Genomic DNA, 25146 nt, shown 5'->3' on the forward strand with positions numbered 1-25146 from the left:
AACTACATGTCAAAACTATCATCAGTCATTAGAGTATTATTAGACTGTCTGCTTAATATCTAACACTATATTTTGATGGTTCCCAAACAGACATTCTACTGACTGGAAGTAATTTGCAAGTAAATGTCAACTTATTCTACTAACCATAACCCAACGGTCTCTACTAATACTCTAATGTTGACATGTAGTTACAGTTACTAATAGTTAGTAGAATGTCTACAGTGGACTATTGAAATAAAGTTAAACCATGAAAAAGCTTGATTTTTGGCCCCATTATTCTGTAGGTGTAACATGTACCAGCAGACCATGATAACCAGCAAAACCTTGAACCTGGTGCTCATTCATCATTAATAAACCATTTACATAAATCATAATGGAATATGTGCAAATAGAAGGGGGATAAAGCCTGTATGATTCAAAGAGTTGGGAATTAAAACAATGGTTATTAAAACATTACATTACTGGTAACATAAAGGGACCCACTTCACGTACAACTTAAAAATCTTTAGAAATTTGGGACAATATTTAACCATTTCTCAGCAAATATTTGAAATATAGTTAATATGTGCTATACAGAACTTAATTAAACCCCTATATTGAAAAACAACATTGTAACTCAGACAAAACAGCCAGAAACAAAATATCAGAAATAACTATTTAACATAAACAGGGCATTGTGTCATGTTTAATAAGCTGTTGTTTCTACAAAACAATAGTGAATATCCCTCAGAATAAATGCAAACGTTCAATTTAAAAGGCCTTTGAGAACTTGATGTTAAATCACTGCCTCCTAGTGGCCACCTGGAAAACATTCACACACCTTTAATACAGAAATATCAGTAAACAAAGTAAAAAAAAAGGGGGGAGGTGTATTCTACAAAGATTCTCTTTAAACAAATATAGCTGCTAGAAACTAAAATGGTAAAAAGAACAAATAAAACAGAACATATCTATCGCCAGTGTAGTGTTATGCTTTCTACAAAAATTTGGTTTAACATCAAACTCAGTTCTAGAAGCACATTCAGATAAAACTCTTCTAAAATTGTTCAGAAATACCAAGTAAAATACAACTCTCTTAAAATTCTTTACATTTTACCAGACCGTTTAATCACAGAAATCCAATTGAAAACGGAGAAGCTGTGAGAAAATACATCTATTGTTACAGACATAAATACAGTCTCTGTAAGGAAATGAAGACATTTTTTGATAGTACATTCATAGATTACAGAGGATCATAAATAATTGCACTGTGGTGACCTCTCCTTGAATCAGTAACACATTTAGAATTGCGATTCCCTCCTGAAACCCTTCTCTGAAGCAGTCGAGGTGGGCCGCTCCCTTCTACAGTCCATTTGGCAGTCAAAAAACTCAAACAAATCTCTTGCGCTCATCAAAGTGAGTTCATGAGTGTGCGTTTTCTTCAATCACTCTCACCATGCCACATACAACAGCTTCTGTGGATCGCAAGATGTGTCCTATAGTTCATCCTGTAGGAAAGGAAATGAAAAAGATGCTTTGAATAAAAACGTTGACTTTTTTTAAAAAAGGGCTGCGGGATTTAATTGTGTTTAAAAAAAATATGATTATGGCTTTCAACGATTATGAAAACAGGATAATTGAGATGAAATTAACGACATTTGAGCTACATTTGGGAAAAATCCGCGTATTCATTGGACATTGGGCTTTTAATAACTTTACTTCCTGCCTAGAGGCTTGCTTCTCTGAATGGCGATTGGTCGAGCTCTCAAATGGGCGGGATTTTGTAACAAATGGCCAGTGATTGAAGGGGTATATATCATAGTCAGTCAGTAGAAATGTGTTGTGATTTGGCATTTTAGTTTAACTCAATAAATATATTAATTTATTTTCTCACCTTTTACATTTATTTTTTAATTGTTTGTCAGTATAATCATATTTAAAGTTCAAGGAAATCCACTGTTAAAGTTTCTTTAAAAATATTTTTTAATCAATGAGTAATCATGTTCATTGTGATCTCAATACTGACCAAAATAATTGTGATTATGTTTTGCCATAATTCAGCAGCCCTATTTGGAATAATAATAATAATAATAATAATAACAATAAACTGGATTGTCACAGCACAATTCATTTTAATTTAACAGTTTAATTTTAACCTTGCGTTTTGTATTTTCTCCATGTCAAATTATTCAGATCGGATCATAGCAAAATTATTCCTAAACCAAAAGTAGTGAGAGCCAATAGGAAGCGAGTATCTTACTTTAAGTTTGGATGACTTTCCCTGTAACGCTAGTTGCTGGAGTCTCTGTCGGAGAACGTCTACGATGACGGTGGCATCTTTGCTGTTAATATGCTCTCCTCCATGATCTCGCTACAACAGTTTGGGGCACAAAGATAGAGAGGTTTGAGTAGGTACAGAAATAACCCAGAAAGCCCCTGGAACAATACGAATGCCAGTGCTTGTGCCGTACCCGTGTGGTGCCTAGGTGGGGGTAGAATCGGACAGTGGGGTAAGCCTTGATCCCAGCGCTCTGGCAGGTCTGGTAGTGTGCCTGGCAGTCCACTTTACCAGCTCGCACAGTTCCCTTCATCATCTGCAGACGGGAGGAATAGATGACTGATGCTTTGAATTATTCACGATCAGAGCACCTGCACTGATTGAACACATTTATATATATATATACACAACTGGTCAAAAGTTTAAGATCGATAAGATTTTTTATGTTTTTAAAAGAAATCTCTTCTGCTCACCAAGGCTGCATTTATTTGATTAAAAAAATAAATAAATAAAAAAGTAATATTGTGAAATATTATGACAATTTAAAATGACTGTTTTCTATTTAAAAGGTGCTCTGAGCAATGTCGGGTGACGTCACTTCTTGTTGACGTTTAAAGTATTGTCAAACAAAACGGAGGCTAGCTAGACCCTCCCTCCTCCTCATCCGCACACTAACCTCCCAAATCCTTCTTGTCGGTTATTGGCTGGAACAGTTTGTTATGTTTCGTGGCGCGGGTTAGCCCAGTTTGTTTTTGTTGCTGTTGTTTGTTGAGCCTGGGGTGTCTGCAGAGACCGCGTTTTTTTACAGTGTGTTCAGGGGACAGGCAGCTAGCGGATAGTGAGGAGATGTTTGCTGTATGTGACAAAAAATGTTTTGGTCTAAAAAAACGCGTGACATCGCTTGGAGCACCTTTAATATATTTAAAATGTAATTGATTCCTCTGATGAAAGCTGAATTTTCAGCATCATTACTCCAGTCGTCATGTCACATGATCCTTCAGAAATCATTCTAATATGCTGATTTTATGCTAAAAAAACATTCATTATTATTTTCAATGTTGAAAACAGTTGTGTACAATTGTTTTCAGAATTATTTGATGAATAGAAAGTACAAATGAACAGCATTTACAAATGAACAGCATAGCCCTGCGCAATACACACACATTACCGCGGGATGGCGGGTGTTCATTTCATAAACTGTACACAATGGTAGCTTATTTAACTTGTTAACCTTTACCAGTGCGCCGACGCTCTGAAGCGTTTTTTTTTTTTTTTTTTAGCCTATAAATTAATGTATATGTCCAACGGATAATGTCATACTTTTTAGTAGTACTATCGTGGCGTAATAATCTGTTTGGTTGTAAAATGTATTACCTGAATGAAATGAAATCGAATGTATCGTCCTGTGGTATCATTCATTCACAGACAGCATACGAAGATGTTCAACTAATAAAGATCTTGATCGCTGGCAAAAATATGATGCATTTGCAGATTTGCTTTCACTAGACTAAACTGTAGCTCTTGATGTTCTTAAATCTTCCTGTTACGACTCCGTGTCGAGTGTGATTGAACGCGCTTCAGACGATTCAGTGCGTGAGGAACTGAACAGAACTGATTCGCGAACCGATTTAGACAGATCTGCCAACTTGTTTGATGAAATCTTTGAACAGAAGCGAACCAAAAGAGTGATTCATTTGTAAATTGAGCATCGCTCATGCCCATAAAAAAGATACAACGCGCTTGGAATAAACTCATTTAACAACATGTAAAGTAACGAGAGGAACGGTCGCCCAACGTAACATGTAAAAGTATACACCTTGTGTCCCTGACAGGAAAATACCCTGCTGCGCGATTTGCGGGAAAATATAACGATATTCGAAAAAGCTATTTTATGATCCCAACCCAACATTGAGAATAGATTAACGGCGATATTTTTTTTATCGCCCGATAAGAGTCTCACGTTAACGCAGCACGTTAACGCCAATAACGGCCCACCACTAATATATATATATATATATATAAAAATAAACTTTGTCAAAAAGTATGAAGTTACAGTTTTTATGTTAAGTTTTTAGAGTTTAATTGTGAAAAGAAAAGCATAATATTTTAAATATGATTCTCACTTTACGAGGAGGTAAATGTTCTATATCAGATTACTTCACAATTTTGTCTTGAAAAGTCTTACCCTGGCAAGAACTTCAAACTCAGGGGCAAACTGCTGGCATGGGCCACACCATGGGGCGTAGAAATCCAACACCCAGTGATCCTTCCCTCCTAAAACCTTTTTCTTAAATTCCTCAGGTGACAGATCCACTGAGGCACGAGGCAGCGAGCTACGGACAGAAGACACCATGGGTTAGAGGTTATGTAATATAGCTCTGCCTACATAGACAGCATCCAAACAGAAATGAACCAAAAGTGACTGGTTTGTAACTCTGTAGTTGGGCAGCGACTTTAATTCAGTAGAGTTTTACGTTAGCATGTTGCTAAGATAATGAAACAATGCACTGCGTATAACAATAGCAAAGCTAATTTAAAAAAAAAATTGGCTTATCATATCATGTTGTTATAAAAGCTACAAGCTAAAGTTGTACTGCAAATAATTTAATCAAGTCTCTCGCATGCTTACCAAAAACTATTAATCAAATAGTATAAGCTGATTAAAACGCTGGCGAATTTATGGATATTTTGTGAGAATTAATCCGGCTCACCTCAAGGCCCAAGACTTGAGTGAAAAGGCATCCCGGTGCCATCCATTGTAGCTCCTGTTAACAATGGGAGAGAAACGCAGAACTTGTTGAACTGAGGTGTAATTGTATATGAGGTAGGGAATGTAAAGTACACGCACTGGTACTGGTCTCTGCGGTTGCTGTTCTGAGGGAACAGGCGGATCTCTGGGTAAGCTCGGACACTCTCGCTCTGGCAGAACGAGTGGTCTCTCTGGCAGTCGACTGTTCCCACGTTTACAATCCCACTCAGCATCTAGAACAGACACAGCAAAAGGGTAGTTATGATCATGACATTTTTGCAAGCAATTAATTGTCAAATGACTGCAATCAATTATTTGTCTTTTTTTATTCACGTACAGTATATGCTTAAAACGGATACACCTTAAGAAAGTCGCACGGAACTTTAGCGGAATATTTAAAATGACTACCTTCGAGGCTTTGCAAAACAAATATTGCACAGATTAAAATTATATGAGTAATATTTGAAATACTAAAAATGTATATACAATTAAATATAAATTCTTAAATTTAAATAATAATATAAAATATCTTAACATTAAAAAATAAAGAAACAAATATTTTAAGCCAATTTGACTAAGATTTTTAAATCCAGTACATTACTATCCAAACAGATGGAGTGCTGTAATAAAATCAAGGGGTGATTCAACTATAATAAATATTAATGTATTCAGGGGTGTGCATACTTATGCAGTTAGGTTATATTAAGTTTTTATTTTATCTTTTTTTCTCTGAAATGTCACTTTGGTTTTCAGTATAATAATAATAATAATAATAATGATCATGTTTTAATTGGCATTTAACATTAAATATAATAGTATAGTTAATAATAGTAAACTTAAAATAAACTAGACTTCATATGAACATTCAGGATTTTAAGACTGTGCTTTTAAACTTAAGATGAAGGAAGACCTTTTAGTTTTTGTTTGTATTTTGATTATTTTAATTTTTTTACTTTTTGGACAAAATCTGTTCTTTACACAGATAGTTACACAAATGAGTGAAAGTGCATGGGATTTCTAGTATTTACATGACATTTTGTGAAAATGTTAAAAATAAATGGCAAGTGCACAATGATTGTGGTTATCACAAATCATGATTAATTCAAACATTTGTGGACAGGTGCTTTAAAGGGCTTTCACATCGAGATCATATACAACTGCAAAAAATGGTAATAAAAAGTAAAAAAAGTGTAACCGCCAGTGTTATATATGAGGGCAGATACCCGTGCCATTCTCCTCCACTCAGGCAGCAGGGCCTGGCAAGGGCCACACCACGGCGCGTAGAAATCCACCATCCATGTCTCTGAGGACTTACGTCTCTTCACCAGCTCTTGGAATGACTCTGGGGTCAAAGTCACCACTACAGGGTTCACAAGGTCCTGCAATAGACACAATCTATTTCATCTAAACCGATGCGTGTATGAATTATGAAATAGTATGAAGAAGTGTAACTGTAATCTGTGCCTCAGCTCTATCTCACCTCTATGAACTCCAGGATGCCGTCTGCAGAGTGATGGCCCTCATACTCATGAATGCTGGACTTGTTGAAGATTACAGTTGTTGGATATGCATGAATGTTGTACTGAAGAAGGGAAAGATGAAGAGATGAGAACCAGCTGTCACCTGAAGCTTCATACTCAGGTAAAATAAATATAAATATAAATGAAATATAAACAAAGGCAATGCGAGGCAGCTATATCTCTGTCAGTGCAGGAAGATAGGGAGTGTTTGAAACTGGTTCAAAAAATATAACAGGAACAACAATTATAATCAAATTTAAATAGGTTCTTATTACCAATTATAATATATACAATATATTAATAATTACTAATATAATCAATAACAATAATGATAAAAATAAATTATTACTAGTAAAATTTTTGCAATTTTACCATATAAAAAACTATTCATTATAAAATGTTTTGTGATTTAGCTGCTAGTGGTACAGAAATGACACCCTTCAATTTTAAGCAATATGAAGAGAAAGTAACACATACGTCAAATGCTGTGGTTTCCTGTGGCAAAGATTAAGAAGGTATTACGATGATTCTACAAACAGATCTGTTAACTAAGACGGGAAGCCAACGAGAATCTCAATCACTCATAAAGTACATGCTCTGCAGGAAACCACATTATTATGCTAGAGATACTGAGCACATAATCCATCATGCCCAATCAACTGTCAAATTCTGCACTGTTTGAGCGAAGGCGAGTATCTCAGTACCATGTTGCAGAGCCCCTCGTGCACGGTACAGTCTAGAGTCCCAAACTTCAGCTGTCCAAAGAGCTGGATGGAGGCTTTTCTCAACTCAGGGAGAAGAGCTCGACATGGCGGACACCACTGTAGGACAGAATAATTACGCATAATAAAGAAGCTACATTTCAAACACAAATCCAAATGATGATTTCACACTGTGTCAGTAATGTTCACTGCCTCCGCAAATCATTTCTCACCCTACTGAGTTTGATGTATCAAGGAAGTTACCATGGTAATCCAAGTATGTGCTTAGCAGATAATCATTAGTGTTCAAATGGAGGCTTCAGAAGAGGTTTAGATGTAATAACTCACAGGAGCGAAGAAATCAACCAGCCAGGGCTCCTTCTCGTGGCTGGGGAAGTTCTCAGGCCTGAGGGTGGTGACATGGGCATTCACGCTCTCTTTTGCAAAGGCCACAACGTTGTAAAGGGCATCCTTACCTGGAGATTTAACACAAAGTACAAATCACAAACATTTTAAACCAATACCAAACTAAATTTTACCAATTTGGATGAATGTTTAAAGGTTTTAATGCCTTTTAACCCTCTGATACAGGAGACACATTTTTAGCCATTCAGTGAGTGTAGTTACTTCCAAACCACATTTGACCTTTACTAACTACATTACTGTTTACGTTTGGGGGTTAGAATTTTTTTAAAGAAATTAATACTTTAATTCAGCAAGGATCAAAACTGACAGTAAAGAAATGTATGTTACAAAAAAATATATTTCAAATAAATGCTGCTCTTTTGAAATTTCTATTCATCGAAGAATACTAAAAAAATTTATCACTGTTTCCACAAAAATATTAAGAATCACATCTGTTTTCAACACTGATGATAAATGTTTCTTAAGCAGCAAATCATGATTTCTGAAGGATCATGTGACACTGAAGACAGGAGTAATGATGCTGAAAATTCAGCTTTTCAATATATATTAATGTAGAAAATAGAAAACTGTGTGTGTGTGTAACTCAAAATACAAATAAAGAGATTTGGAGTGATTATATTTTTGTTTTAGTGTATAAGCAAGCATTGAAATATTTGGTAACACTTTATTTTAAGGTGACATAGTTGCACATTACTACATGTGCTGTACCTACTATAGTAATAACAGTAAATTATGCATAATTACAAGTAACTAACCCTAAACCAAACCCTAACCATGACTCTATGGTAAGTACATTTAGTTAAGTAATATCACTTAGTACTTATTTGAGTAAGTGCAATGTAACTACAGTATTTCACCTTAAAATAAAGTGTAACACAATATTTACTTGAATAATGAATGCATCAGAGGGCTAAAAAAACCACTTGTTTTTGTTATTTAGAACCAGAATATTAAGTCTTACTAAAACTCACCATGGTAAATCTCAAAATCATGAATTCCAACCCCTTTAAAAACAGCCACACAGGGCTTCTGTACATACAGAGAAGCACACAGCTCTAAATCTGAGACGCAGTCCACCTTCCCCACCTGTGCAAACAGATGAACGCAATTTATCCAACACAACAGCACCATATACCAGAACTCATGACCCATGTACTGCATAAAACAACAGTAAAAACAGAAAATGTTCTGTCACCATTTACTCGCTCTCATGTTGTTCTAAACCTGTACGATTTTCTGCCTAAAAAAATAGGCGAAAGTACTACAGTATATAGTAGTCCATACGATTTACCTGAAGTTGTTCAAAGCCATACAATAGCTTCATGTGAGAAACAGACTGAATCTTGGCTTCAAAACACTAGGATTATATTGTGAATAAGTCATACAAACGACTGCTGCTTTATGCTGCTTTTTGGATCCTTTTGCAGCTTTATATGGTAACAAGCAGCATGATCGCTCTTCAAAATGACTATTTTCGTGTTTCATGGACAAAGTCAGTCATATGGGTTTGGAACAACATGAGCAGAAGAAATAATTACATTTTTTTAAGTGAACTCTAAATAAAATCAGGAACGTCAAGAAAAAAAAGAAATCAAGAACCTGTATGTTGGAGTCCTTAAGAAGAGCCTTTAGTTTTTTATACTCATGTGTTGCCAAATTGTTGTTTCCAAAGGAGAAACTGATGAGCCATCGATGATGAGCCAATTTATGCTGAAATGACAAAATCAAAAAAAAAAAAACCCTGATCATTAGTAGGGTATCTTTCATGACATTTCCAAACAGATGCACATAATTATGCCACGCAATCCAGCACGTCAGTTACTGTGTAAACAGTGATACTGCAGGTGGTTCAGGGTGCGGTACAGGACTACGTTCAGTTCAGTGCAAACAACTCTTTTTGTACAGCTTTTCCTTGTTCTTATGATTTTCATTAAAAGACACTTGCACTCTTACCTCGAAGCTGCTCTTTGTAAGAATCTCCAGGTCAGGCAGATGCTGCAACACTTGTGCATATATATCTCTAGTATCCAAACTCTGGATAAACTGCAAGGTTAATAAAATCAAAATGAAAACCAGCCCATCAGATTGTCTCAATTAAGAACTACTACAACTGGACAGGATGCAATATTTAGGGAATATTTACACAACAACAATGCAGTAAAAACGGAAATATGTTTGAAATGTTTAGTGTACAGACGTCTCCGTTCACACGGATCCACAAAAACGACTAAAAATACTGTATGCATGCCACAGGTCAGTAGTTGGGGATGTCACTTTGTAAAGAAACACTACACGCCTGCGCACAGATGCATTCTTCTACAGAGCGGTGAATACAAACAGTAAATCTACACTTTGCTGGAGAAGCGTAAATAAACCTCACTGAACACGTAATACACGCGCGCATGACGTGACCGTTTCCACAAACTTGCGTTTTTGTAGTTTACACAGAGACAATAATGGTATTGTTTTCAAAAACGTGCACTTTGGAACCCATTTTCATTTTCAGATCCCAAAAACTGTTGTTGTGTTAATGAATGGCCAAAAAGCATAATTTTTTTTCTGTTTTTAGTTTTAAAGTGTCATGTAAACACCCCCTTAGAAAGAAGTTCCCTACCAATACGCTGCCTTTCTGAGCAAGGGAACTGCCCGGGGGAAAGAGGGCCGTTGTGCTAGTGGTGATCTCAAAGCTCTCACACAAATCTGCCTGTTTGGAGCAATCCATCCATCCTACATTGACCAGACCGTCCTGCAGAGACAAACATGTTCATTCATGCTCACGAGACAATAACATACTTTATTAAATGCTTTGTTTACAATATGTGATACTTGAATTGAATCTGGTTAAACATGATCCGCTCAACGCTTACCAACATTCCAGCTAGCTTCCGTCTTGTCTGAGGTTCCAGACAATCTGTGAAAAAAAATGTGTCATTTTAGTGATATTTTAAGAAAACAAGGTTTTGAATATGCATTTTTAACCTTAAGTTTTAGTAGCTGTCTCACCCCCAGTGTCTGCACAGAAACTTATCAACCAGCCGATTCTTTCAGCAAATGCCCGATCAATCTCATTGGAAATGTTCCCTGAAAATGAAAATAAAACATAACATTTTCAGCATAAATCAGTACAGGCAGTACAACATAAAATACTATATAAACTTAATGTTATATTAATACTTTACAACAATATATTTCATATTACTTTAACGAATATAAGAGGTTTTTTTTGCATTACTGTAACAGGAAGTGGGAGGAAACTTGCTTACATTTTCTTAAAATAATTGCACAATGGAAAAAAGGCAAAAATAGGAACCCATTTTCTTTAAACACAATATAATTTCTTATTTTTTCGTTTGAATTTAAGGATAAACAGTAGTAAATACCGATTGAAAAGGTATCTAAACACACCAAATTGCACAAAAAGGAAAAGTATTAAAGGGGTCACGACATGGATTATTAAAAATTATTTTAATGTGTTCCATGAGGTGTTCCAGTAAGTTTTTTGCACAAAAAAAAACAGAGATAGAAAAGTGGGAAAACTATTATTTTCAACCCTTTTTCTGACCCTGTTTGAAAGATCCATTTTCTAAAGGAATAATTCACCCAAAAATGAAAAATATCCTATAATTTACTCACCCTCAAGCCATCTTATTTTACTTTCTTCTTCAGCCAAATACAATCAGAATTATATTAAATAATATTCCGACTCTTCTCAGCTTTGTAATGGCATTTAATAGCGCACAAGTTTTTGAAGCTCCAAAAAGCTCATCCATCCGTCATAAAAGTAATCCATACCACTCATGTGGGTAACAAATGCCTTCTGAAGTGAAGCGATTGGTTATTGTAAGAAAAAATCCATATTTAAAATTTTATTTTCACAGGAGGCATCCATTCTCATCTAAGCTTAAGCTACGCATATGTCAAAATTTAGGAGGATGCAATTTACGCTATTAAATTGCAGGATGTTTTAATGGAACAAAGACCTCTTATTTGTCAAAAGATCAAGGCATTTGATTTCTGATCTCATGACCCCTTTAACATACATTTATAATAATAATAATAATAATAATTTAAAAAATGGAAGACCTTGCCATAGTTCCGTCACTTTGCTCTTCACAAACTGCATTGCAAATTTGGTGAGGCTTGATTTTGTTCTGTCGCCATAGTATTTCTCTGGATTCTGTTGGCATAATTACATTTATATTTTACATTATACACATCTTATGTATTACATACTAATAGAGACAGAATGTCCTCACCATTCCCGTCCTGAACACATAGAGGCTGGGGTAGCTGCTGATGCCTTTGCTACGGCACAACATGCCATTATCACCGCAGTTCACGGCAGCGATCCGAATCACACCGTCCATTTCCTTAGCAAACTCCCGCCACTGTGGGGTGCGTTCACTTGTCAGTCAAATGAACTACAGTACCCAGAACAATTCTGAAATGTGTGCTCTAAGGAGGACGTGACTAAGAGGAGAAAATAAAGTTACGTACCGTGGGGGCAAGCTCGTGACAGTGCGAGCAGCGTGGGAAATAGAAATTCACAAACCAGACCTCTCCAGAATTTACAGCTGCATCTGTGGAAAAAGACAAAACTGGTCACAACACTGCCATTTGCAAAAACAGGTTAGACTTCTATTTGAATATCACAAGATCAGCTGAAAAGAAATGAAGAGAGAATTTAAAAAAGAACTGACAAGAAATTTTTATCTCAAATCTCTCCCCAAATTCAAAATAAAAAACTAATTTTGTATAAAGAAAATAGTCTATTTTTTAGCCTTTTCTGTATTATTTTTTAAACATGACACCTTTCCAATTCTTCAAGTAATAAAAAAAACTCAAACTCATTAATACAATGTGAAATATAAATTTTAACAGCATTGAATTTGTGCTAAATTAAATATTTTTTCTGTAATACATTAAAAGATTATTAGTGATCACCATTAACAATATTGTGATTGTCAGTGATCACTGACAATCATCATTAACAATAATGAAAATTGCACAAATGAAAATATAAAGTAAATGTCTGGATGCAAAATTTGAAAAACTGGGAAATGTCATGGAGATATTGTCACACTGCAGAAATTCGTAATTGTCTTTAAAAATATCATAAATTTTTTATCTTTTGATTTTGGGGTGAAATATGAATAACCTGGTCATTTTTTCATGAGATTCAGTTTTGAATCACTTTTTCCATTTGCATAGAAATGCAATACAACCGAGTAATCAGCGTGATTTAAGATGATCAGATCACTTACCAAAGTCCCCTCTGTCTAGTGTAGTAATTTCTGGATCATCATCATAAATTCCTGAAAAACACAACTTTGTGGTTTTTCTCCAATATAGAGACAAGTACGTCATATTACTACACAATTACTTTTGTATTGTAACACTATGACTTAACATAGAACATAATGTAGAGAACTAAATTACCAAAATCATATCTGTAATAGTTCCAGCTTTCATATCTTCCTCCTTGCTGTTCATCTTGCAGGCCCTTCTCTCCATACTTGTCGTATTTCTTCCTCAAGTCCTCGTCCTTCAACACCTCATAGGCACGATTGATCTTCAAGAAATTGTCGTGGGCCGTTTCATCATTCTAAAAAGACAATAGCAGCGTTCTCAGAGTGTCACAAGAAAGGAGGACACAGTCTGGTTGGCATGCCATAATAAAGCTACTCACGGGGTTTTTATCTGGATGCATTGTGAGAGCAAGCTTTTTGAAAGCCTGCCGAATCTCACGCGTACTGGCCTCTCTCGAGATACCTAACAACTTGTAGTAATCTTCATCGGAGGAAATGGAAACGAAAAGCCACACTGCGATGAAGGCAAACAGCAACGATTTCCTCGAAGGTCTCACATTATTTTGGAATGACTCCATTGTTGAGAGTTGTTGTTGATGCAGATCTTCAGTGTTTCAAGGTTGGAGAACTGCTTACAGGAGTGTGATGATCATCCTGAATTGATACACCTTGTAAGTGAGAGTGAAGTAGAAAGAGAAAAGATCTCAAATGAACACGTAGCCTAGGTGTTTACAGAGGGCGGAGCAACTTTCTCATGCTATCTGAAATAATTCACATCACTCTAACCATTCTTTATATATATATATAAATACCATTACATCATTATTAAATAAAATATCTCAATCTCAATTATCATTACTGTAATAATAAAACACTATACATAATAATGAAAGGCAGTTCAACCAATACTACAATGATATTGTTTACAACTTAATACATACATATAAACAGCAGTCATGAAACATATATAATATATAACGTATATTACAAACATAATATTTTAATCGCCGTTGTCTGAAACTCATTTAACGTTACAATCAGTAAATTTAAGCTTTAGGAGTGTGTAGTGATCAGCTGTGGTTAGGTAACGTTATGCAAAGCTAAAGCTGCAAACTAGTATGAGACTAGTCGGTATAGTACAACAGTTCACATTTAGATCCATACTTAAATGGTTTTAATTCATTTTTGTGTGTTAGTGAATGCTGATGTGAGATTACAGAAGCTGTTGGATCATCAGCAGGCTAACCGCATTCCAGTCCTAAACTTTTGATCAAAAGACACAAGTGACTCCTCGAGATAAATGTAAGTAACATTAGCACCTGTATTCCGATACAATGTGTATTGTCTCACCTGTTCTTAAATGCTCTTTATTACTCCACCAGTTCTGCCCTAATGCATGATCTTATTCGCCGAATTACCGAGTAACCGGTGTGATTGCAGCAGTGTGAAGCAAGCGGCCGAAAGAGAATAACAAACCCCCGGAAGTACGTATTTTTTTCAAAATAAAAGATGTGATCAATATCAGAATCAGAAAGAGCTTTATTGCCAAGTGTGCTTGCACACACAATACATTTTTTTTTGGTACTGAAGCATCCAGTGCACACATACAAATACAACAACAAGAAACATTAATAAAAAAATAAGAATACAATCTAAATGTATAAAGACACAATCAGGTTTAGTCATAATAAGATTATGAACATTACAATATTATGAATAATATGAATACATATCAACTGAGTTTACAAAGGAAATGGCCTGTGGGAAGAAGCTGTTCCTGTGCCTAGATGTTCTAGTACCCAGTGATCTGAATCACCAGACGGCAACAGTTCAAACAGGTGTTGTTCAGGGGGAGTGGAGTCTGTGTTATTTTTACCTGCCCTCTTTCACACTCTGGAAGAGTACAGGTCCTGGAGGGGGGAGGGGGGGGGAGGGGGGGGGAGGGGGGGGGGGGAGGGGGGGGGGGGTATAATCCTCTCAGCAGTCCGGACTGTGTTGTAGTCTTTGTCTGATTTTGGTAGCTGAACCAAACCAGACAGTTATAGAAGTGCATAGAACAGACTCAATGATGGCTGAGCTGAGAACAACTGTTTCAGCAGCTCCTGTGGCAGGTTGTACTTCCTCAGCTGGCGAAGGAAGTACAACCTCTGCTGGGCCTTTCACAATGGAGTCAATGGCTGAATCCGAAATCGCCCTCTAAATCCTCAACGTTAGTCCACTAATACAGTTCACTTGAACGAGTGAGTGAATTTGGACAGCCGTTAAGTGTACATCGGCTGTATACACACTCGTTATTGTGGTGCAATGTGGGATACAATGAGTGCATTCGATAACATCCACTATAGTTTCAAACACCATTACAAATGGTGTTACCTAAAATAATACCCTATTTGAGGATATAGGGGGTGATTTCGGATTTAGCCAATGTGATTTTTCTCACAAATGACTCCACTACTTCCACAGTGCTGCTCCTTATGGTGAGTGGGGGTAATGCTGGGGTGTTTCTCACAATCATCTTCACAGTTTTGAGCATGTTCAGCTCTAGGTTATTATGACTGCACCAGACAGCCAGTTGTTGATCTAAAGGTTTTATGCTTAAATACTTGAAATTAGTTTTGTAGACAACTATAAACTGTGTACATTTTACAATAACTAAAATCAGAATGGGTCATTTGGAGTAGATAGTTTAGGAGAAAATTAAAATATCCCAGGATGCACCTCATGAAATTGGTTGAGAGAATTAACACAATTTAAACACAGAGCTGGAATCTAGATAAAGAAGCTCAAATATAAGGTAAATGTTTTTTTAAAGAAACTTTATTGATCACTGCGTATTTTCAAATATTACCATATTCTGAAATGTCATATTCTGTGGTATTTCATAGTTTTGATGACTTTAGTATTATTCTAAACAATAATAAATAAAAGGGTAGATATTAATAATAAGGAATAAGTAGGAATCTGCAAACGTTTGACTAACGATGGCTTATTATTTTAAATGACCAAACAGAGATATTCCCGGTGAAATAATTAATTTAAGGCACTGTGGCATTGCAAAAGTCCGCCCATATTGTATATTGATCGATTTTTTTTTTGGCAATTTTAAAACAATTCAAGTGTAAATTTCCAGAATCATGCAGCATACCACTCGAGGGCACTTTATTTGTGCTGCAGTATGTGAAGTATTTTTTAATATTTGTTATATATTACAGTATTTACTTGAATTAATTAAAAAAATATATTATTTAACATTGTTTGACGTGTGGGAAAGAATATTTCTACATCAGTATTACACGTACAACACGTTGGAGTTTAACAATTAACCAGACTGAGATATGCTTAGTTCAGTGATCACATGGATGTAGGATCCAAGTCTATAGGGTGTGAGAGCAAGTCTATAAAATGTTATGCACTCATAAAATGTAATCTTCATGAAACGCTCTCTCTTTGGTACTGTATGTTCAATCAGCGTAATAGCTTATGAGTCTTTCTGCTTCTCTGACGCCTGTGAGGTACGCTCCATGGGTCGTGGTGTAGAAGTTCACATGTGTAGCTTCACCAGCAAACAACACCTGAAGGTGCTTCAAAAACAGAGAGAAATAAAATAATTTTGTTGATAACTTCATCACTGCTTAATTTTGGAAAATGCAATCTGCTTCCTATCTTTTACACTATTGCAATTGAATAGCAGAGTATGTGGATATGAGTATTGTTATTGTTGACTGAAACTAAGGCTATAAATATAATTTCCCTTATTTACTTATTTTATTAACTGAAATAAAGTTGAAATAAAATAAAATATATATGCTAGAATAGTAAAATAACACAGGCAGATATATAACAGTTTAATGGTTATGAAGAACTTTATGAGATATCAAACTCTACTTAAGGTTGTGTAGATAACAATTAAATATACGTATATATATATATATATATATATATATATATATATATATATATTTGATACATATATAAACTAAATAATCGAACACTTATACAAGATATTAAGAGTAATATCAAAATATTACCTTTCTGCCTCTGCATTTATATTTAGGGGGAAGAGGTGACGCTAATGCCTTGTGTGCTTTCACTCCATTGACTCCATCAGGAATAAATGTATAGGAGCCACGGACGTGGGAATCAGAACCCCATCTGGTGATCAGTGTCTTTGAGACTTCTGGCACTGACCAGCCTGTGAAAGACCTGAGCAACCTTTAAAGATAAAACAGAGTTTGTTATAAATGGAGAGAGGCATGATATTTGACCATGGTAAAACGATCATACACCATATATTCCATCATTTATGTCATCATACCTCACACAGATAGCTCCGATTTCACTGTCCTGAAGATTCTCCATATACAGAGCTTCTCTACCTGTGATCCAGCCACACAGAGCCGTAGGATGACGAGCCACTGAATCAAAACCAGTGATCTTCTTGAACCACGTCTTTTTCCAGGTTTCTCCTTCAGACAGAGACTCATAAACATCTTTATCTTCAGGCCCTTCTTTCCACACCAGCTGAACCCCGGAACAGTCGTCTGGCCAGAAACTTTCCTCAAAAAACAGGAAAATTTTGTCCACTATCCCAAAGCCTAGATTCCCAATTGCAGTCAGCTTTTTTTCCGGTAAGGATGGTTCGAACATGGTTGTCGCTTTGTCTTTGAGAACCCCCAGAGATACGGTGACAATCACATGATCTGCCTCAAAGCTCTGTCCATTTTCACAGACGACCTTAACAGGATACCTTTGATCTTCATCACTGCCTTTTTTGACCAAGTCCCAATGGATGCTCTTGACCGGTGCACTACACTGGACAGTTCCCGAAGGCAGATCTTTCAGGAGAACATCCAAGATTGCTTGATAGCCACCAGGTCCCAATGTATTAAAAAATCCTCCCTCTAGAGCAGTGTAATTGCTAAGCTGAGATGCAGAAACCTCATAGAGGCTAGAGCAAGCCTCGTCTGTGCATTCGATTCTCTTGCACCATTCAAAAACTTGCCGTCCATCTTCTGTCGCCGCTAAAGGAGCTTCACTAAAGGCATCATCCAGATAAGCACCTAGAGTCAGATTCCTGTGCCTGCTCTTGAGTTCATCATCAAAAGCTTTGTCGGTGAGCTTGCTGAAGCACGAACTCACCTGATCTACAACTTTTGTGGAGACCTGCTTCCCATCTTCTTTGAAAAAGTAATCTTGAGGAGTTACAGAACGAGGCTGGCACATGTTTTTGCACGTAGAAGGTCCCTCAGATAGCAGGTTCTCCTCTTTCGCAATCTTGAACAGAGGGTTTCCTTTCTGCCCGTGGATCCAGTTAGCTCCAACTTCAATGACATTCTCGCTGAACGGTTTAGTGGTGTGCGCTCGACCTCCAACTCTTTCCTTTGCCTCAAGAACCAGGACATTTTCAAATCCTGCCTCCACTAACTTGGCTGCAGCAGCCAAACCCGCGAAACCTGAACCTACCACTACAACTTTGGCATTTGCTGGTCCCGGACAAGTACTCATTCTTGCTGCTTTGTTGAGCTGTTTAGAGAGCGAAAAGCAGGATATGTAGTCGTAAGAATGAAAAGCAACTCTTGCTCAGCACAGCAGTAAGTATCAAATAACAGAGCGTACAGGTATATGAGTGTAGTGCACTATGCTCTAAAGGAGTTTCCTTTATGTGCCAGTGCTTAAACACCTGTAACACCTGACCTTTGTAGTAACTGAATCTTGAGATAAGGGACCAAACGTGTCCTACACAGAAAAGCCCTCTTTATGTTAAAAATGAACAAGTACACAAAATGAAAAAAAAAAAAAACTTAAAAAATTACATCTAAAGAAAATCCTTAGGGCATTCGTTGCTATGTTTAAATAAATTCACATGGATTACTCGGTGACGTCATCACTGATTGCACACGCAGCCAGGGGGCAAAATAACCGCTGTCTTCGTACCGGAGTAAAGGGTTTCTGATGGCAAATACATTTTGATAGACGTACCCTGCCATGCATTTGCAGTTAGCCGTAAGGATGTAACCAAGGCCCTTATGGACATACACCCAGGCATCATAAGGCTTGGCTTTAATGCCTTGCCTTTGACTAGGGAGCACATCTGACCTCAACACGCAAAAATCGGGTGCAGCATCAAAGTATTTGACGCGCTGCACACGCCCACATAGCACGTAGTTGTATGCATCAAGGGATTTTTACGCTCTAATCATTTCTCTTGTATACACACTTGGTGTCTGAATTACACAATTATATATATATATATATATATATATATATATATATATATATATATATATATATATATATATATATATATATATATATATCAGGCCATACAATTGCTGGCCACTTCTTGTCATCCAAAATCCAAAGATTGTCAGGTATTGCTTAGGGATCCGACAAGATCTCACCATTGCTGAGAGTATAATCGCCACGGTAGGAGGTAGACTACTACTTCCCATAGACATCTACTTCCCACATAATCCATCGTCAAATCTTTGATTTACAGTAAAGTAGCGTTATATGTGTGCAGTCATGATATGTTGCAGGTCGTAAAGTGACGTAAACAAGGTTAACTAATATAAAAGCAAATTCGGGGTCTATAGAGGCTATTACATTACTAACTTTGTCTAACATGATAATTCAAACATGCATCACAGTATGTCCGGATTTTGATTCGTAAACAGTTGGACGTTTTACATAATGTTATATTAATATGAAACACAAACAAACTGATCCAACTCGGAAATTGTAGTTATTATTGAGTAAACAAGAAATTAACGTTACAAACAATGCGAAATCTACGTTAATTACAATGTACTTTTACAGAACTCGGCATGCTTGTCGTTGAATCAACGTAGATTTTATTGTTGATTCCGCAAGTTCAATATAGATTATAGACCAAAAGTCGAATGAACGAGTACTTATGTCCTTTCGGTTGCTTACAGGTTAGGTCGTTGTTGGCTGGAACAGCTAGCATTCTGCTATTATGTGACGTCATCGCATATTTGAACGGATTTTTAGAACAGATAAGTGAACTTAAAAATGAAATTTTCAGCTGAGTGTGTTATCTTAGCCCCCCCCACCCCCCCCCCCCCCCCCCCCCCCCCCCCTTTTGAATGCAACTTTCAAATTACTTGACAAAAAATTACATCCTGAGAAAAGTGGATTTCTGGGGGTGAAACCCCATAGACTCACATTCATTCTGCACTCGCCTGCGAATGGACAGAGACGTGTTACTGCCTATTTTTTTACAGTCTATGGTTACTGCATCCCATCCAGAAACCGGAAGTAACCAGACAGTGCCAATTCTCCCCTTATTAGACATTCTCTGGTAAAACTACATGAACGAACATTTGTTTTCTTATGACTCCTTGGTAATGACAGTGTGAAGACGGCGACATTAACGAATATTTTTTTCAAAACAAATTTAAAATTAAATGTCTTTGTAGGAAAATAAAACATAAAACTAAATACATTTTTAAAAAGACACTTGGTCCAACCCCCAAACAAACAAAAATAAATTAATAAAATATTCATGACACGATCCCCCCCCGAATGAAATACAGATTCTCGACTCATGCAGAAGATGGCGCTAGTGAACTATTATTTTTGGCCACTTGTCAAGTGCGTCCTGAGGTAAAGTGACTTCGCCCAAACTTAAGATCAACTGTTTATGAAATTACCTGTACGCCAACCCCCCCCCCCCCCCCCCCCCCCCAAACAACGAATCCCATGGTTCGAATTACGTGGGAGCCAGTGGGAGCTGAGCTCCCAGAGAGAGAGTATGAGCTCCCATGAAAGCAGTAAAATCCTACACCTGTGGGGGCTCTAAAAATCATCAGCACCATCATTTTAAATTACAAATAAGGCACTTTTTCCTTCAATAATCGAGGCATATTTGTTAAGCGACTCTATATATCTTTCCCGAGTAACTATAGGCTGGCATAATTTGACTACCATTATCAATTCTTTTTGATCTCTATGAACTGTGATGGATGCACACACATGTGTATATTTTATTTCGCAATGGATGTTTCCATTGCGACTATAGTGTCTGGGTTTACAAAAGTTTATCAAATTAACAGCATTTGGATACAAAGTTTGACTGTGATTGCAAGGGAAAGCAAGTTTATATAGCATATTTCATACACAATGATAATTTAAAATGCTTTAAATAAAAGGATTTAAAATAATGATTAAATGATCACAACAGATGCATAAGAAATAAAAATATCATATAATAGCCTAATATATAGCGTATTTTATAGCCTAATATGCAATAATTGCGTGTATCTGATGTGACGATTATAATATTGCCTGAGATTTTGATTTCCATTTCCTGTGCTTCCCAGTGTAACAATTTATTTTAATCAAGGCGCTGTCTCATTGCAAAAGTCCTTTTATATTGAGCAACTTTTACCCCCAAAATATATTCAAAGCAATTTTAGAAAGATTTTTTAAATAGTGTAAATTTCCAGGATCATGCTGCATACCACCCAAGGGTAGGCCTACTGTATATGCATCACAGTTTGAGAACCACTAATTTACTTCATTTAATTAATATACTTAAATAATTAAAAACATGTTTTAGAAAATGATTTAACATTGCTTGGTGTGTGGGAAATAACAGTTAAACAAATGACCAGAATTAACAAATGTTGGAGTAATAACATTTAACCAGACAGAGATATGCATACATGTAGAATGTGATCAGTTGGATGTAAGCATTCGGATTTATGAATCTGTGTGTCAGGCAGTTATAAACTACCTATGGGTCATTTAAACACAGAACATGTGGAAGTGTTAAAGGGTGTGAGAAGAAGTCTATAAAATGTTATATGATCGTAAAATGTTATCTTCATGAAACCAAAGTGTATGTTCTTTTCATTTTGGTACTGTATTCAGTCAGCGTAATAGCTTATGAGTCTTTCTGCTTCTCTGACGCCTGTGAGGTACGCTCCATGGGTCGTGGTGTAGAATTTATCATGTGTAGCTTCTCCAGCAAACAACACCTGAAGGTTCTTCAAGAACAGAGAGAAATAAAATAATTTTGTTGAATTAAAAATTAAAAATTATTTATGTTCATTGAAATAAAGCTGTAATAAAACAAAGGGAAATTATAATAATTGATGTACAATAAGTTGAAGTACTAAAATCACTAACATGTAAAATGACAAAAAATATTAAAAAACAAAAGAAAAGATCAAAACAAAAAATCTAAAAAAGTGAAAACATTATTATAAAATTTAAATATTAAATTTTGCAAATACAAGGATAGTAAATAAACAATACTAAAATAACACTGGCTCATACTAAATATATGCATATATAACCCAAATAACACTTATACAAGACATTAAGAGATACCTTTCTGCCTCTGCATTTATATTTAGGGGGAAGAGGTGACGCTAATGCCTTGTGTGCTTTCACTCCATTGACTCCATCAGGAATAAATGTATAGGAGCCACGGACGTGGGAATCAGAACCCCATCTGGTGATCAGTGTCTTTGAGACTTCTGGCACTGACCAGCCTGTGAAAGACCTGAGCAACCTTTAAAGACAAAACAGAGTTTGTTATATATGGAGAAAGGCATGATATTTGACCATAGTAAACGATCATATACCATATAATCCATCATTTATGTCACCATACCTCACACAGATAGCTCCGATTTCACTGTCCTGAAGATTCTCCATATATAGAGCTTCTCTACCTGTGATCCAGCCACACAGAGCCGTAGGATGACGAGCCACTGAATCAAAACCAGTGATCTTCTTGAACCATGTCTTTTTCCAGGTTTCTCCTTCAGACAGAGACTCATAAACATCTTTATCTTCAGGCCCTTCTTTCCACACCAGCTGAACCCCGGAACAGTCGTCTGGCCAGAAACTTTCCTCAAAAAACAGAAAAATTTTGTCCACTATCCCAAAGCCTAGATTCTCAATTGCAGCCAGCTTTTTTTCCGGTAAGGACGGTTCGAACATGGTTGTCACTTTGTCTTTGAGAACCCCCAGAGATACGGTGACAATCACATGATCTGCCTCAAAGCTCTGTCCATTTTCACAGACGATCTTAACAGGATACCTTTGATCTTCATCACTGCCTTTTTTGACCAAGTCCCAATGGATGCTCTTGACCGGTGCACTACACTGGACAGTTCCCGAAGGCAGATCTTTCAGGAGAACATCCAAGATTGCTTGATAGCCACCAGGTCCCAATGTATTAAAAAACTCTCCCTCTAGAGCAGTGTAATTGCTAAGCTGAGATGCAGAAACCTCATAGAGGCTAGAGCAAGCCTCATCTGTACATTCATTCCTCTTGCACCATTCAAAAACTTGCCGGCCATCTTCTGTTGCCGCTAAAGGAGCTTCACTAAAGGCATCATCCAGATAAGCACCTAGAGTTAGATTCCTGTGCCTGCTCTTGAGTTCATCATCAACAGCTTTGTCGGTGAGCTTGCTGAAGCACGAACTCACCTGATCTACAACTTTTGTGGAGACCTGCTTCCCATCTTCTTTGAAAAAGTAATCTTGAGGAGTTACAGAACGAGGCTGACACATGTTTTTGCGTTCAGAAGGTCCCTCAGATAGCAGGTTCTCCTCTTTCGCAATCTTGAACAGAGGGTTTCCTTTCTGCCCGTGGATCCAGTTAGCTCCAACTTCAATGACATTCTCGCTGAACGGTTTAGTGGTGTGCGCTCGACCTCCAACTCTTTCCTTTGCCTCAAGAACCAGGACATTTTCAAATCCTGCCTCCACTAACTTGGCTGCAGCAGCCAAACCCGCAAAACCTGAACCTACCACTACAACTTTGGCATTTTCTGGGCCCGAACAAGTACTCATTCTTGCTGCTTTGTTGAGCTGTTTAGAGAGAAAAGTAGGAAATGTAAATGTAGCAGTAAGAACAAAAAGCAACTCTTGCTCAGCAATAATAGCAAATAACAGAGAGTACAGATGAAATGGGTGTAGTTAAAGGAGTGTTCCTTAAAGTGTTCAGTGTCCTTTATTCCTTAAAGGAGTGTTCAGTGCTTAAACACCTGTAACACCTGTAAAACCTGAACTTTGTAATCCATACAATACATGTATCATTGTTTACATAGAGATCAGGTGGTCATGGGACGTCCAATGGCAAATACAGATTTAAATCCCAAAGCTTGCAGCATATGACCTCATCTCGTTTGCACTTTGGAGGCTATATGATACTTAAATTGATTTGCTGCCCATAAAAACATGAATGAACAAATTCTTGTTTTTATACTCCTGCCTTGATGGTAATGACATTTACGTTTATCAAAGAGAAAATTCTAAAGAAATGTCTGCGTACTGTAGAAAAAGATAATTCATTAAATTTTTTAAATATTAAATGCATCTTTAAAAGGACATTTTAAACAAAAACAAACAAACAAATATAGCTGCGAGCAGCGATTACGGGCCCAAGCCGGTGGCACCGCAACCCCGGTGCCTTTAGTTACCTATGCCGGCTTTGGCCCTTCATCGCTGCTCGCAGCTATATATATATATATATATATATATATAAACAAGCCGCCACCCTGGTGCCTTTAGGGTCATTGTGCACGACGTGCAAAAACGTAACCCTGCTTTGACTGTCGAAAAGAAGTGTACTGTAGAGCTTGCATCAGTGTGGGCTCTGCAAAAGTGCGCATCGAGGGCATATATCAACCACAAAGTATGCATGACAAACCTTCTAAAACCTAAAATGAAAAATGAGACACCCTACAGTCTCATGGATTTAACGGACACATGAAATAACTACACAAGACCGAAAATTCATATGAAGTGTGCCATTTGGGACTAGGCCTATGATCGTGAATAGCAACATATATGAGATAATTTAAATATAGAATAATTTTTAATGTCTTAGGATGTCATAGCTCAATATGTTTTGCAGCACTTAAATGTGTAAATATAGAAGCCCAGTATTTATCTGGAGGTCTTTGTACAGGTTTATTAATGTAATTTTATTTTACGATTATGTGTTCTATGATATGCAATGGAAGTAAATTGTAATGTTTAACATGGGTGTATTCACAACACATAGCATACAATATAATATCTTAAGATTATTGTTTTGAAATGGGGTTGGATAAATATGTTTTGCTTTTAAAACAGTGTGCGTGTGTGTTTTTGGTTGGGTGACAGTTGTAGGTTACAGTTTGACAAGAGTTTAGAG

The 25146-nt window shown here is 36.7% G+C and overlaps 3 protein-coding genes across 4 annotated transcripts; all 3 read right to left on the reverse strand.

Moving 5' to 3' along the window:
- Positions 1-656: 656 nt before the first annotated feature.
- Positions 657-14450, reverse strand: dnajc10 (DnaJ (Hsp40) homolog, subfamily C, member 10). Of its 2 annotated transcripts, none has more exons than XM_077216560.1 (23): positions 14313-14450; positions 13343-13630; positions 13093-13258; positions 12918-12968; positions 12151-12233; positions 11910-12041; positions 11737-11830; positions 10657-10734; positions 10521-10564; positions 10268-10399; positions 9607-9696; positions 9253-9363; positions 8625-8739; positions 7576-7703; positions 7231-7347; positions 6487-6588; positions 6230-6385; positions 5106-5239; positions 4969-5022; positions 4443-4590; positions 2451-2573; positions 2240-2350; positions 657-1487 (listed from the first exon to the last, which is right to left on the reverse strand). In XM_077216560.1, exons 2-23 carry the CDS (start codon positions 13538-13540, stop codon positions 1476-1478), a joined length of 2379 nt encoding a protein of 792 aa, XP_077072675.1. In that variant the 5' UTR covers positions 13541-13630; positions 14313-14450; the 3' UTR covers positions 657-1475. The 2 variants fall into 2 exon arrangements, with proteins under 2 accessions (XP_077072675.1, XP_077072676.1); XM_077216561.1 differs by having other exon boundaries at positions 13343-13616; positions 14313-14442.
- Positions 14451-15765: 1315 nt separating this feature from the next.
- On the reverse strand, positions 15766-18479 carry LOC143723313 (spermine oxidase-like). The gene is made up of 3 exons (XM_077215507.1): positions 17278-18479; positions 16991-17174; positions 15766-16543 (listed from the first exon to the last, which is right to left on the reverse strand). The coding sequence occupies exons 1-3, from the start codon at positions 18465-18467 to the stop codon at positions 16424-16426; spliced, it is 1494 nt and encodes a 497-aa protein (XP_077071622.1). The 5' UTR covers positions 18468-18479; the 3' UTR covers positions 15766-16423.
- A 2468-nt stretch (positions 18480-20947) lies between these two features.
- LOC143723834 (spermine oxidase-like) lies at positions 20948-24005 on the reverse strand. The gene is made up of 3 exons (XM_077216640.1): positions 22609-24005; positions 22323-22506; positions 20948-21976 (listed from the first exon to the last, which is right to left on the reverse strand). Exons 1-3 carry the CDS (start codon positions 23796-23798, stop codon positions 21857-21859), a joined length of 1494 nt encoding a protein of 497 aa, XP_077072755.1. The 5' UTR covers positions 23799-24005; the 3' UTR covers positions 20948-21856.
- Positions 24006-25146: the final 1141 nt, after the last annotated feature.

The sequence above is a fragment of the Siphateles boraxobius genome, unplaced genomic scaffold, assembly GCF_051911475.1.
Source record: "Siphateles boraxobius isolate OS27281-9 unplaced genomic scaffold, OSU_SipBor_1 7, whole genome shotgun sequence".
Classification (NCBI taxonomy): domain Eukaryota; kingdom Metazoa; phylum Chordata; class Actinopteri; order Cypriniformes; family Leuciscidae; genus Siphateles; species Siphateles boraxobius.